Here is a 16,111-nt window from a genome sequence, read left to right on the forward strand (position 1 = left end):
CTTCATTCCAAGATGTATACATTTATATTTGGCCTTATTAAAATACATATTGTTGCTTGTGTCCAGCTTACCAAGCAATCCAGACGACTCTGTGTCAGTGACCTGTCCTCTTCATTATTCACCACTCCCCCAATCTTTATGTTCTCTGCAGACTCTATCTGCGATGATTTTGTGTTTTCATATGCCTTGGGCTGTGTATTTTTTTTGGATTGTAATGTTCTTTGGTATGCATGTTTCACCTTTAATGTTACTTAGCAACCTTGGTTAAAAACATAATAAAAGGTTTTATCTGTTTATACCAACGGTTCCTTCACTGGATTTTGTCATCTCTGTTACTATTTCTCTCCCGCTATTGGTCATCAACTTGAGGTCACATTTGACTATCAATTCTTCTCTTTCAGCTCAAACTCCCCCTTTAAAATTGTTGATTCATGTATATAACCTGGCATCTTAAACAACTTTTAGATTCTTGTTTATTGGTTTGTGACTCTGATCTTGCAAGTCTTACTTTAAATTCTCTATCTGTCAATGCTGCATCAAACCCAATGTGTATCAGCTACAAATTATTCAGATTATCCTACAGTGCCTCCGTGGATTTCTGTAATATTCCATTTAGTCTAACCCTTATCTTGTGGGCATTCGAGACAGAGGGACAGAGCGTTGAAGCAACATGACATTCAGCATGATAAAATAAGTGTCTCTAAGCCTTGGGAACTACACATGTCCCTCTGTCTCGAATGCCCGCAAGATAAGGGTTAGACGAAATGGAATATTACAGAAATCCATGGAGGCACTGTAGGATAATCTGAATAATTTGTAGCTGATACACATTGGGTTTTGATGCAGCATTGACAGAGAATTTAAAATAAGACTTGCAAGATCAAATACCACAATACCCTATCTGAACTGAGGGGGCTCATTTTGCATGAGGGAAGAATTGCCTTGAGACCCTTCTTCATAATACATAGACCAAAAAGGGAAGAAAACAATCAGGAAAAAAATGGAACAATCTTCTAAACCCCTCTAATAGCAGCTGCAATAACATCTGTAATTACTTCTTGTACAAGTTTCAAATCACTAAGAGCAAACTGTATATTAAGTCAGCTATTCTCTGTTTCTAGCTTTGTTAACTTGTTGCCTAGAGACCCTCAAGAAACTCTAATAAGGTTTCTGCATTTCATATCAAAGACATGATCCATGGATTGAGGGTGACCTCTGTTTTGAATCCAATTCCTGGTTGGATGTTAAGGCGGTGCATATCTCTTATAGCACCTCTTACTCAAGGACTAGCAAATATCTCCTTTGAATCTGTTAGTGTCTCATCTCATTTGACATAAGCTATTACACCTCCTCAGCTGAAGAAGTCATCATATTAAGTATGATTTATCTGAAAAATTCTAATCAGATTTTAAAGTTGAAGAGAGAACTATTAGCATTATATAATTTCAAGTGTAATGATTATATTTATTTGCTCATTGTGACCCTATCAATTACTAGTGGAACTCAGTATTCTATTTTATCCTTTAACTCTGGTAGAATTTAGTTTTGATTGTTCGTTAAAGAAGAGTCTGTACTGAAGATAAAATATCTGGGGGAAAAGTGTATCTCAGCCCAACTTTATGTTATATGGTTTCAATGAAATAAAGATGAAACAACAGTTAAGCTTGCTCCCAGTTATTTGAGGAAGGTTTCTATAATATCCAACAAAATTTCAGATGAAGTATTGTCCTAAAAAGACAATCAAATCTTCATAAAGATGATTTTATTTGCATGTCCTCTATTCCAAATCCAGGAATTGCAACATCACATAAAGCTGGTTGGATACTACCCAATATGATGATATGTGGTTGTCCTGTATTGCTTCCTCTAGTACAGGGGTTCTCAAACTGGGGGTTGGGACCCCTCAGGGGGTCGCAAGGTTATTACAGGGAGGGTCACGAGCTGTCAGCCTCCACCCAAACCCTGCTTTGCCTCCAGCATTTATAATGGTGTTAAATATATAAAAAAGTGTTTTTAATTTATAAGGGGGGGGGGTCGCACTCAGAGGCTTGCTATGTGAAAGGGGTCACCAGTACAAAAGTTTGAGAACCACTGCTCTAGTACAACTAGTCACATGCTATTCAAATATCAAGCCAACTTTTAGGTACTGAGAAGAAGTCATTTTTCTTCAAGAGAAATTGTGACCACCATCCGATCACGCTGAAGTTACAAACTCTTCCCAAACAAATTGAATAGGAAAAAATGAAACCTGTCATAAAGAATGCGGTAGCTCATGTTGTTACAAGTACTCTTTTGATGTAATATCCTGTCTCTGATTTAAAATCACTACACCAGTTACCATAAAAATCTGCATTCATTTCAAAGCTGTATAATTTACTTTTACATCATTAAAGGTTGTAGCCTTTCATAGCTGATTAAATTTTTGTCTTACATCCTACCCATGCATGGATATCAGAGTTACCAGACCATTTGATATGTCCAGGTTACAATCAAAAACAGAGGCCTGATCTAAGCCCATTAAATTCAATGGAAAGTCTCCCACTGATTTCATTGGGCTTTCCACATGAATAGTCCATAACACTGCCATTTGTTGCCATTTTCTAGTCACCTGTTATGCTTTTTTACAGCTACAGACACATCAGACTGTCGTTGCTTTCAACTGCTTCGACAAGTCTCAATAGGTTAAATGTGTTTTACTGCCTCGAATCAAAGAATGGGACTGCAAGTTCTTTGGGGCAGGGACTGCCTCTGTGTTCTGTATTTGTACAGAACCTAGCACAACGACTAGGGGCTGCCAGGTGCTGTGGTAACACAAATAATAATAAATTAATAATCACAGAAGGATAGTACATAAATTAGAGACACAGTAAACCTATTTTAATTGTATTTGTTGGTTACCAAGTATCAGGTTATAAATTGCGTTGGATACCAAACACAAATCAGGGTAGTAAAGCACGTCACACAAGTTGTTGAGAAAAACTCAACGTCTCATTTGAGTCTCATTTGAGTAACAGATATAATCTACTCTGTGGGGCATTGATGAGAGGGAAGGGAAAGCTTTCTTCCCTAAAGAAAAGGAGTACTTGTGGCACCCATGGCTGCTACTCTGAAACCTTTCTTCCCTAGTTTATCTAGTGCCATGGCTGGAGGAGAGCTACCAAACCACTTCAGAGTCTGGCTCAATGAAGGCCAAAATAACTCCACGCAGGTTTACTACTGCAGCAGAGATAAATCACATCAAAATTAAATTATTCATCAACATCCTGTGGGCATCAGAATTTGCTCCTTTAAAAATGTCAAGATAAATTAATATTTCTTCTCGTCCCCTCTCTGTTCTCCCAAACACATGAATTGATGCCAACCAGTCCTCTCTCACTAGCCAAGCTGCCTCTGTATCTCCCAATGCTCACAAAAAGCCCAAACACATGATGTGATGAAGAACCCCTTGAAATCAATGGGAGTGACGGTGCTTAGAAACTTGCAAGACTGGGCTTCCTCTCAGCAATACAAACATTGTATTTGATTGTGCACTGCTTGCCACAGATTCAGTGTCTGTTTCTTGTGGGACTTTCTCTAAAGGGCGAGACCAGAGAGCTGTGGAACACTGGTGCACTGTCTGTTACTGGAGTAGCTGCGAGGAGTTGGTTCTCACTGATTACAAAGCTTGTTGTTTAAGGCTAGTGATGAATATTCAAGTCATTTTAAGACTCTGCAGTTCTTTTTTCACCCAGGTGTTGCAAGTCAGAAAGGAGTGCAAGCTGAGGTAACTAGGATGGTTTACTCGATAATTAAACAAGCAACCAAACAACATGGGACTCCCCAGCACCTTTCTAAAAAGTGTGAAGGATCCCAGGAAAAGTTCTTGAAAGAGGGATATCATAGAAACTACTTCCTGAAAGGAAGATGTTGCAGATACAGAGGATGCTTCCATCCCATCCCACATACAACTCACTGTTTGTTGCCGCCTCTTTTTATTTCAATTTTCTAGCTGTTATTTATTTTGGATTGTGTGTCCCTGCCACCTGCTACTTTAATTCTCTGGAACTAAAAGGTGGGGCTCAGTAAGGCCCCCCACTTTCCTTGCCAGCTGGGATTCAGTCAGCAGTTCTTACCTGACATTGTCGTGCTTCTGGATGTAGATCTTATGAAACATCATATCCTCCTGTTTGGCATTAATGTCGGCTTTCATCTCCATGGCAACATGACGAGGAAGTACAGAGAGCAGGAGCCGCTCCTGTTGAGTCAGACAGATGAACCAATTAAAACACCTGCTTCCCAGTTAACAAACACACGTTGTTTCTTATCTGAGAGAAACGAAGCCATCAGTTCAGTGACTGATGAGCAAAAGCAAGAGGAATGGTCTCCATAAATGCAGCAACCGGTTCTGCTATCAAGGCACGGGGGTCCTGTCCCACCCAGAAAAATAAGAACACAATATCAAAGGAAAATAAATTAGCCATTATCCCAGATCTACTGTATCTGCTATCCACAGCTGCAGATTGTTCCAGATTAAGGAGCCATATGGAGGCAGCTGCTTCAGTGCCTGAGTCTGTATTGTACACAAGTTTGCATTCCAGTAGGGGGCTCCAAAGCAGCAGGACCTCATTATATAGACCAGCAGTCACTGCAAAGTACTGCGGGGCTCTGTAAAGAGCAGTATTACTAGCTGAACGCATTCACAGGCAGCAAGAGTGACACAGCCCGATGTAAAATGTAGACTTGGAAGTCTCGTTGTATAAACCATGCATCGTTACAGGGTTCTCCCTTGGGTGTAAGGCTACAGGACTGATTCCCCAATTCCCCTGAAATCCGTTTAAGAGTCCCATTTTACTTCACTACCCTGTAACAGGCGGAGCATAATCTAACTCTCAAAGGCAGCGTTCCCCACTACAAGCAATATGGGTTCTCCATGGCAGGGAAGGGTTGCACCAATACAACTGGCAGGAGAATTTGGCCCAATTGTACAACACACACTCCTGAAGGCATTCTGAGCCAAAAATTTAAAAATTCTGCCCCCCCCCATATTAAAAATTCTGCAAAATTTTATTTGTCACATGAATGTGGAGGCTCCAGCATGGCATTGGGGAGCACAGGCCACTGGCTGCACAAAAGGTGGGAGATTACTGTGCAGCTCCCCCACTCCGGGACATGGACTCAGCGCTGAGGCTGCACCCAACCCTGATGCAGCTCAAGGACCGGACTGCCCCAGAAACACCCCAGTGCCTTGTCCCTCCGTGCCAGGTGCACCAGGTGTGGGCAGGCAGGATCCAAGTGTGTAGGTGCTTAGTGTGGGATGGGTTGAAAGGGTTCTGTGTGGGGCAATCTGGGTGCGGGTGGCTCACTGGGGGATCCAGGTATGTGTGAGGGGATCTGGATGCTCAGGGGCATGTTGGGGGTTCTGGGTGCAACAGTAATGGGACTCTTCAGGGGGGTCCAGGTGAAGGTGGTTGGGGCTCAGTGTGGGGGGGGGGATAGAGCTCGGCAGGGGGTTCTGAGTGAGGGGGGCTCAGTGGGGTGGAGATCCAGGTGCAGGTGACTTGTGGGGGTAGTCCAGGTGCAGAGGGAGTGGGGCTCATCAGGGGGTTTCTGAGTGTGGGGGGAGGTGAGGCTGGGTGGGAGGGTCTGGATGCACAGGGTTGAGCAGATGGGAGAGCAGCTCCCTGTACAGGGATCCCTCCCCTTGCAGCTGAGGAGCAATGGGTGCAGGAAGTGGGGGTGGGGGTGGGGAGTTTGCAGAGCTTCCTGCAGCCCAGTGAAAAATCTTGGGACGGGGGGAGGGGGGGGTCCTGAGCCAGCCCTGGATGAAGTATAGGGGAAGAGCAAGTCCTGTCCTCCCCAGCCCAGCTGGGACTAGCAGCTAAACCCAGTGCAGGGAGGAGCCACCAGCTTCCCCAATCCCGCTTCCTGCCCCACAGTGATTTTCTTCTCTGTTGGCTGCCCTGGGCACCCAAAACATACTGCTGGGGAGGGCTGCATGACCAATCTTGTGGCTTCCACTTGCTTCCCCATCAGAAAGTCATTTTTCTGGGGGGAAGCAAAGAAATCTGCAAGAGACATAAATTCTGTGCATGCGCAGTGGCGCAGAATTCCCCCAGGGTAAACACGCTATTAGTAGTAGTTTTACAGTTAGTACCTAAAAACCACAATTAGGATCAGGGCCTAATTGCATAAGGCACAGTAAACATGCATACATACAGTGACATTACCTCCATTACCTATCTTCCATCACCCACAGTCCACATCTCTCTATCCTCATCCTGAGGAACTAAGGGGCATCCTTGTTTATTGGTAATATTTGTGTGTTTTAAAGATTAACATGGGCTCAGTGTAGTTTCCATAAAACTACTTTGTATGGTGTTCACTATCTAGTTTTGTACCTTAAGAAAGTGAGTTATTGTGTCACACTACAACTGATGGGAGTGGGACAACTTTTCCTAAATATCAGCGAAAAGCCTCTGTGACTTGGCCATCTATGTAGCTTGTAATCGGCCTAAATCTGGTAGTAATTTTTATGCAGAAGTTGCAGAATGTCAATCTGCATGTGTCTGCATGGCGGTATTTTGTGTGTGTTGTTGGAGTTAGATCAGAAACAATACAGTTTTGCCTAAATCCTTTATTTGCCTTTTCTTTTCTCATTTCCCCTCAAAATTCTTTTAGTTTAAGTATTTTTTCTACAAGAAAAAGGTTGATTAAAATATGGACATCTATTTTATTGGTCCAACTCAAAAGTATTCTAATCAGTAGGCAAGAGGCAACATGTTCTGGCAACAGTGTAGAATCAGAAAGATTTATACACTGTACCTGTCCTTACCATCTCTTTTTCCTGCATGACAATTGTGGCTACATAGCATGGAGGAAAGCAACTGTCCCCTTCACCAACCACATAATCATAATCTAGTCTAAATGAAGGTCCATAACCTTATTCAACAGCTCATTAATCCCTAACAACACAGAACTCCACGGATCAAACTGCAATCATGACTCAGAGGGGTCAATGCTCTTGTACTAATTGCTCACATCACCATTAAAACCCCTCTTTTCAATAGTTCATTCCATTATAAAACACAATTCTGGTTTTTAATTCATATTTATGTCTTACTGTTGCCTATTTACTTGTGTCCAAGTACAGCATAACAAACTCTGCGAGAACTGTAAGAGAGCAAACTTGTTGATAATATATGCAATGCACTCACTAGAGAAATCTTTACAATCCATAGTGTTGCACTGTATTTACTTGTCCTTTAACATACATTGTCAGGGCTTGATTCCTATTTCCAATCCCTTCGTGTGTACCAACAATATGGAACAAAATGCATGAGGGATCACCATCAGCCACAGCTCAAAACTGTAGCAGCTGAGACAAGGTACTGTGGTCCTTGAAAATACATGATAAAAGAGGTGTGCATCATCTGTGCCCGGGTGCTTGAATATCAAAATAAGTAACTTTACCTATTTGCACATCAGTTATACTTGCGCTTCTGACACTAATGTACGTCATGAACACAAAAGCACAATATATTTCATATATTTAATGGAATAACCAAGGCACATTGTTGAACACACTGTTGCCTCTCAGATAATAATTGTAATGGACACCCTCAGATGTGCAGAAGCTGCTAAATCCTACATGGAATATTACACATCTGTCAGATAACTCAGAGAGCCAAATAAAAACTCCTTAATAGAGCTGGGCAAATTTTTTTGGCAAAAACTTTTTTTTGGCACTAAAAAATGCAGTTTCTAGTTGATCGATACATTTTGTGAATTGGTGTTGAATTTGCTCAATTCTTTCACTTAATAAAAATTGGAAAAAATTGAAGTATTTTGTTCCAATATTTTCAAAACTTTTTTGATTTGAAACTACTTTTCATTTGTAAATTTTCTTCAAATTTATTTAAAAATGTAACCCCCATCCACCAAACCGCTGAGTAACAAAATTAAATCAATTCACTCAACCCCACCCAGATTTTTTTCAACTTTTTGGTTCATCAAAAAGTTGCATTTTTTTTTATTATTTCCACATCAGTCGGCAAATAAAAAAAAATCAGATATTTGTAAAGCTCTAGTCCTTAACCCAGGGACATCTTATGGGTTTGTGACGCTCTCCGTAGGTACATAAGGGCAGAAAGATGATCTTGTGCTTACAGCACCACAATGGTGCTCAGAAGCCCAACGCCTTCATTTAATAACTAATCTAAGCACAGTTCAATACAATTTACTGGTACCAGTTAGACATCTTCATTTTATGTAACCGGTTAAGAACATACACAATAAAACATCACACAGCTAGTATCTAGCTTTAAATTTCACGGAGATCTCTAATGAAACACTGCACCCTAACTGTAATATCATTCAGCATGTATTGGCCAGGTGAATAGTATTGCCTTGCTATACTTATGTTGGCAGTAGTCAGACAGGAGGAGAGAAATAAGTACAAATTATATATATTTTCTTGATTTTATATGAAGATATACTAGATAAAGATACAGAATTACAGATGGATCTCTCTCTCTCTCCAGCTGGCTATGTATAACTAACATACCTATATTACTACCTAGTACTGTTAATCAGTAGTATGTTGCACTTCCCCATGATGGCCTCAACGCACTTACAAACAGTAATTAATTAAACGTGTGAACTTGCTTGTGAAATAGGTATTCATTATATAATTCAATTCAATAATTATACCTGTTTGACAGATAGGGCGAGTGACTAGTCTGTGGTCAAAAAATTAGTAATGCTGGGAGTAGAAGCCTGCAGGCCTGACTTTAAGTCCTTTCCTCTAATCCTTAGAAAATACGCACTTGTTGGAGGTTGTTTAGGGTGTGCAATTTCAGCTAAGAATTCTTTATTCCATTATGGCAATGCTAATCTCACTTACTACTCCTTGTTAGGTTATAGTGGATAATGAAATCACTAGAAGATGGGTGAGGTAATAACTTTTATTGGACCAACTTCAGCTATTGAGAGAGACAAGCATTCCCTTTACACTTAGCTCTCTCCCAAACAGCATGTGGTAGTACAATCAGATTCCCCAGATACGGTTAGATAATCTTATAGCAGCAGTTGGCCTGGATGGATATTTTTTACCTATGCCTAGTCTGGAGACTGATTCATGTCTTGTCACCTGAAGACAAGATTACCGCAATGCATTTTACAGGGGATACACCTTAAATGAACTGGGAAATCAGTAACAGTTCAGGATGAAGTAGCAAACTTATTGAACAAGGGATCTTGCTGTGAGACCATAACACCAGCATTTTAGGACCTACACTGGCTGCTGGGGGGTTTCTGGGTGGAGCTTAAGCTGTTGTTTTTGACCTATAAACCTCTAAACTTATGAAATGCGGTTTCTGTTTTTGACCTATAAACTGGACGCCCTCTCCCTCCATGCGTCATAACTACAGTCTGGGGAGACATTCCCCTCAGTTTAAAAGGGAGGGATCTGCTAGCAGGGTGTTCTCCATGAGGGCCTCTTGACTTTGCAAAGCCTCATCTGAAGTAGCCCAAACTTCAGGACATGCTGCAAAGCCCATCTGTTTGCCAGGGTTTTGTGGAAGGGAGAGGCTTATTGACATCTGGCATTTGTAGGTAAAACATTTTCCTAGTTTGGGGATTTGGGGGAAGGAAGGTTGCTGGTTTTACCTGACTGTATTTTTGTGACTGTATTTTTAGTTTGCGTAAAAGTCACTTAGTTCTGGTTGCCAACTTTCTACTTGCACAAAACCAAACATCCTTGTCCCTCCCCCTGCCCCGCCCCTTCTCTGAGTCCCCTCCCCTGCTCACTCCATCCCCCCTCCTTCTGTCCCTCTCTCTCTCCACCCTCACTCACTCATTCATTTCCACCAGCCTGGGGCAGGGGGTTGGGGTGCGGGAGGGGGTGAGGGCTCCAGCTGGGGGTGCAGGCTCTGGGGTGGGGCCAGAAATGAGGAGTTTAGGGTGAGGGAGGGTGCTCCGGACTGATGAAGTGGGTTGGGATACAGGAGGGGGTGGGGGCTCCAGCTGGGGTTGTGGGCTCTGGGGTGGGGCGAGGGATGAGAGGTTTGGGGTGCAGGAGGGGGCTCCGGGCTGGGGGGTGGAGCCAAGAGGTTCGAAGTATGGGAAAGTGCTCCGAGCTTAGGCAGGGGGTTGGGGTATGGGAGGAGGTATGGGCTCTGGGCTGGAGGTGTGGGTTCTGGGGTGGGGCCAGAAATGAGGGGGTCAGGGTGCAGGAGGTGACTCCGGGTTGGGGCAGTGGGTTGGAGTGTGGGGGGTGAGGGCTCTGGCTGGGGGTGCAGACTCTGGGGTGGGGCTGGGGATGAGAGGTTTGGAGTGTAGGAGGGTGCTCCGGGCTGGGACCGAGGGGTTTGGAGGGCAGGAGAGGGATCAGGGCTGCGCCTGGGGGTGCGGGCTCTGGAGTGGGGCTGGGAATGAGGGGTTTGGGGTGCAGGACAGGGCTCCAGGGTGGGGCAGAGGGTTGGGATATGGGTGGGGGTGAGGGCTCCCACTGGGGGTACAGGCTCTGGGGTAGGGTTGGGGATGAAGGGTTTGAGGTGCAGGACGGTGCTCTGGGCTGGGGCTGAGGGGTTTGGAGGGTGGGAGGGGGATCAGGGCTGGGGCTGTGGTCCAGGAGGGGGTCAGGGGTGCAGGCTCCAGGCAGCGCTTACCTAGGCAGCCCCTGGAAGCAGCAGCATGTCCCCCCTCCAGCTCCTACATGGAGGCACGGCCAGGCAGCTCTGCGCACTGCCCCATCCTCAGGCACTGCCCCTGCAGCTCACATTGGCCATGATTGCTGGCCAATAGGAGCTGCAGAGCCAGCACTTGGGATGGGGACAGAGTGTGGAGCCCCCTGGCTGCCTCTATGCATAGGAACCAAAAGGGAGACATGCCGCTGCTTCCAGGAGCTGCACAGAGCCATGGCAGGCAGGGACCTGTCTTAGCCCTGCTGCGCCGCCTACCAGACTTTTAGTGACCTGGTCAGCAGTGCTGACCGAGCTGACTGGAGCCGCCAGGGTCCCTTTTCAACTGGGCATTCTGATCGAAAACCAGACAACTTGCAACCCTACACTTAGTGCATGAAATAGATGCTATTTATGTACCAGATATCAAAATAAATAAACTAAACTTAGGTATACATACATTCTTCATTTCATGGTGCCCATGTTGGCCCAAAGTAGCCCAGAATAACACTGTCCATGGGCAGATCTACAGATGCAGGTGTGTGAAAGCAGCGTAGTATAGTGAAAGTTGTGTTGCCCTTATGAGTCACAGAAATGCACAGCCATTTCAACTGATTCATTCCCCTCCTATCCGAACTCGCAATCAAAACTGTAAGGTACTTCTCAAGCGAAGCCACAGAAACCTCATTTCATGAATTACTTAAAACTGGACTGGAAAATTTACTGCGGGGCATGGTCCCACATTATCAAGGGAATGGACAAGCTGACCTAAAAAGTCTTTTCCTCTCTAATTATTATGATGTAAGAGACTCATTGCAGCAAAACCAAAGAATGAATTAGCAAATAGATATGCCCACAGCCCTTGAGAACAAGACTGTGAGCTGATAGCAATTAGGCCTTTTCTAACAAACGAAAGTACACAGGACACTAACTGAGGACATTAAAAATGGTTAAAAACTAAAATGGAAGTCAGCGGAAGCCTGTAGTGTTGTGTTCAAAGCCACACACACACAATGTGAAGTGAGGGTGCTTTGGAGACAGATAGAAGAATGCCTTTGGAGGCACTGGGGCAGCACCCTCTATGGGGAACTACTTAATTTCTGCCACAATTGGCCTCCCGCTGCTAATGTGTGCAGAAGAGCAGAACAACAGCCCTACCACTACCAAATGCTATTTGTTGTGCTGACAAATCATTGTGCTGTGCACTTATGATGGGGTGAAGTATATGCCCTGTACAGAGGGCCAGCACAAGGCCCATATGCCACTCATGCTCAAGATAGGCCTAGATGGGACTTAAATGATGCATAAGAACCGTGCAAACCCCCTGCTTAGGGTGAATTTCATCCAGGGTGCAGGTGAACGAGTCCCTGATGGCGTGGCTGATGTGATTAGGTCCTATGATGGTGTCACTTGAATAGATACATGGACAGAGTTGGCATTGGGCTTTGTTGCAAGGATAGGTTCCTGGGTTAGTGTTTTTGTTGTGTGGTTGCTGGTGAGTATTTGCTTCAGGTTGGGGGGGCTGTCTGTAAGTGAGGACTGGTCTGTCTCCCAAGATCTGGAAGAGCGAAGGAGCGTCTTTCAGGATAGGTTGTAAATCTTTGATGATGCGCTGGAGAGGTTTTACATCAGCCACGCCATCAGGGGCTCGTTCACCCGCACATCTACCAATGTGATATATGCCACCATGTGCCAGCAATGCCCCTCTGCCATGTACATTGGCCAAACCGGACAGTCTCTACACAAAAGAATAAATGGACGCAAATCTGACATCAGGAATCATAACATTCAAAAACCAGTAGGAGAACACTTCAACCTCTCTGGTCACTCAGTAACAAAGACTTAAAAGTGGCAATTTTGCAACAGAAAAGCTTCAAAAACAGACTCCAATGAGAAACTGCTGAACTGGAATTAATATGCAAACTAGATACCATTAACTTGGGTTTGAATAGAGACTGGGAGTGGCTGGGTCATTACACATATTGAATCTATTTCCCCATGTTAAGTATCCTCACACCTTCTTGTCAACTGTCTGAAACCGGCCATCTTGATTATCACTACAGAAGTTGTTTTTCTCCTGCTGATAATAGCGCATCCTAATTAATTAGCCTCTTAGAGTTGGTATGGCAACTTCCACCTTTTCATGTTCTCTGTATGTATATATCTCTTCTTACTATATGTTCCATTCTATGCATCTGATGAAGTGGGCTGTAGCCCATGAAAGCTTGTGGCACCTGAGAGACTAACAAATTTATTTGAGCATAAGTATTCCTGGTCTTTTTGCGGATACAGACTAACACGGCTGCTACTCTGAAACTTTTCACACAGGGTCATTCAGTACCTGGCCCTAAATTAACAGTTTTCAGACTAATTCCAAATCAGCCATTCCATTGTCAAATTTCTTGTCACTCTCCTTCTTACCTGTTGCTGGTTCTCCCTTTGAGAATGTAGCCTGGCCTGAATGCACTCCCTGGTCTCTTGAAATGCTTGTCTTTGAGACACCTCAGCTGGGTAATGAGTACACACTCCTACAATGTTTGTGCAGGAGAAGATGAGAACATTGGAGACCAGCTGCAACAAAAAAGGGAAACATGATTACAATTTGGAAACCTACCATCAACAACAGACAGAATACTTAAAAGCTCAGCATGTAATATGAATCATTCCACAATCCAACACATGACTGAGCCTAGTATTCTTCATTTCAGTGCATTTTACTTTGCTGTTCTTTGAAGTATAAACTTTTACACATGCCCTCAGAAGCGTATTTCTTCACATTAATGTAAATGCTTTTCTCTAATTCTGTTAGCAATCAATTGTCTTAAAATTACTGTGTCAGAGACTTATAAAGAGGTTTTAATGTGACGATGTTTGGCTAGCTCAGAATTATGTAAAAGAATCTGAAGGAAGATTTTAACTATTACTGGTTTAAAACACCTGCATATACGGCATGAATATACTTTGAAAGATACATTAGCTTTCATATTCTAGATAGTGTTCACTTATTGCAAGGAAATAACTTTAGATTTCAATCAACTTCAAAAACTGGGAATTTTTTTTTATCACCCAGTCTCAGCTCTTTACGATGAGTTGAATTATAATGATTTTCAGATCACATCTTTATGTGGTCAATAATATGTTATATACATATGTGAATGTACAAATAGGTAGGAAGAGCTATATTGCTCTGTTGTTTCCACAGTGACTATATTTCCCAATAAAATAATTACATCTCTCTCACTGGTAATTATAGCTGATTAGAAAACAAAATAACTAAACATTTTAAAAAAAAAATTGGCATTGAATTTTTTTTTAAGAGAAATTTTCAAATCAGTTCTACCAGTAACATTGAAACAAGCATTCTTCCCATTCTTCTGTACCATCAGCCACTTGTGAGCTAGCCAGGATATACTGTATCTTCCTAAAGAGACAGACTTGTGCGAATACAGCTCCTATTTCTAGGGGAACCGAATATCAGACTTGTAACAGTCTCATAGATATAAATCTTGGAAGTACTTTTTTCTGAATGGCTTTCTGTAAAGCAACAACAATTCAAATGTAATCCCCCCACCCCATCCCCTGTAGATACAGAGCCAGATTCTGACAGGCACATGCACAGGTGTAAATCAAACCCAGAAAGCAGCAGTGGGAGTTCAGAACTCAGGCTGACTACTCAAGTAGTGGCAAAATCTAACTTTAACAAGATGCTGCTATCGTGCTAGAGTAGACAGTATTACGGGATTGCATGTCAATGCATACACACACACTCCCTGTCCCAGGAACAGTCTCTATTTACAACTCCCATCAGGATTATTCTGCCACTAGGGATAAATCCATGCGCTGGAGACAGCGGACAATTGCTATATAATGACTCTGCCCCCATTATGAGGAATTGGGAACAGAATCCTGGTCCTTCAGCTCCAAAAACCTACCACAGCTTCGGCTAAGGGGGAACTCTTTGGAGTAGTAGGTACTTTATCCTCCTCGCGGACCAGTCATTACATGAGAATATCATCCACTCACACACACAAAGCGAGTATATTCCATACCTAGTGCATGGGCTGCTTGCAGTCAGAATTAGGGCACATATTAATGCTAGTTTTGCAGTCCATGAGCGCATTTTTAGGGAGTGGTTACACCGCTTTCCTTGCATTCAGGATTTGTTTCAGAGCAAAGAACAAAAATCTAAAGATCTTTAATTTCCCCCCAGCTACTGCTAAAACAGTTCTGTAATTAATGAGGACAAGAATGATATTACATCAACACAGTAAAAAAATACAAACCACTAAGACTTAGTTCTTCCAGGTCTTTGGAGGGCCAGTAAAAAATAGTTGTGTGTCTTTAATATCTTATAACATTGGAAAATCTAGCATGTAAACAAATCAAGCAGATCTAATTTGAGCAAAAGTAAAGGTAACAACATTTTGTGGAAAAATGTGTTTTGTTAGAGTCCTAATTCTAGAAGGATATTTGGTAGAAACACTTGTTTATAGACACTGAGGAAAACATTGGGTTTTTTAGAATTATTTCCCCCCCCCCAGAAAACATAACAACATTGATGCTCATCATCATAGAAAAGGAAATTCAATAAGGAAATGGAAGTAAGGACTTCCCTAGGAATTACAGAGAGTTCTGCATGTTGCTTCATAAATGGGTTGATTGTGATGGACAGCCTGTGAATCCAGTATGGTTATTACAAACAAACTCAATGAATTAACACTAAATAGCATTGTTTGCATCATCTGATTAAACTGACTCCAGAATTCTCTGTATTGAAACTACTTAGTTACACATTAAGCAGAACATTTATCAGTATGCATAAAATATAGTCCAAAACACACATACACACCATATTTTACATAAATATATAATACATGACTGTTCCACTTTACAATATTGCATTGTAATTTTAAAATACAAATAAGTTCGGGCTTAATTATGTTTGTAGTTGCCACAGTGCAAATGTAAAATAAATCTCCTGAGGACAATGGACTTGCTCTCAATTTAAACATGTGTTAAGTGAGAATAGACTCAGAACTTGTCTATACAGAGGCACCCAGGAAAGTTAAGACAAATCAACTAAAGCTGTGAAGTTAACGCACTGTTAAAGGACATTAAATCTCTGTGTGGATGCTCTCATTCAAAAGTGAGGTGACCTTAGTTTGCTATAGCTTAATCCTTCAAAGGGATAAATAGATTCATTTTAACAATCCTGAGAGTCCTCATGTAGACAAGCCTTCTCTAGGCAGGTTAGACATTGCGCAGTGAATACAACAGGGGCCCACTCATTGGACAGTGGGAAGACCTCACTGCTGCAACGAGCTCTTCTGCAGGCACATCTCTGTGCCAACACAAAGCCCCACTGAAGTCAGAGGGGGTCCACAGATGCAGATATCATTGCAGCACTGGTGCTGTAAGTAGCTCAGCTGCCTCACTCATGGCACACCATCCGG

The 16,111-nt window shown here is 42.8% G+C and overlaps 1 protein-coding gene across 2 annotated transcripts in view; it reads right to left on the reverse strand.

The window, feature by feature from the left end:
• The window catches only part of ADCY5 (adenylate cyclase 5), a 334,120-nt gene that overhangs the window by 133,215 nt on the left and 184,794 nt on the right, over positions 1 to 16,111 (reverse strand). For both annotated transcript variants that reach the window (XM_084643409.1, XM_084643408.1), the window contains 2 exons: positions 13,080 to 13,229; positions 4,113 to 4,234 (listed from right to left, as the gene is read on the reverse strand). In XM_084643409.1, the coding sequence (XP_084499535.1) occupies positions 4,113 to 4,234; positions 13,080 to 13,229 (272 nt within the window). The remainder of the gene's footprint in view (positions 1 to 4,112; positions 4,235 to 13,079; positions 13,230 to 16,111) is intronic.

This window comes from Lepidochelys olivacea (genome assembly GCF_965140295.1).
Source record: "Lepidochelys olivacea isolate rLepOli2 genome assembly, chromosome: 11".
Lineage (NCBI taxonomy): Eukaryota > Metazoa > Chordata > Testudines > Cheloniidae > Lepidochelys > Lepidochelys olivacea.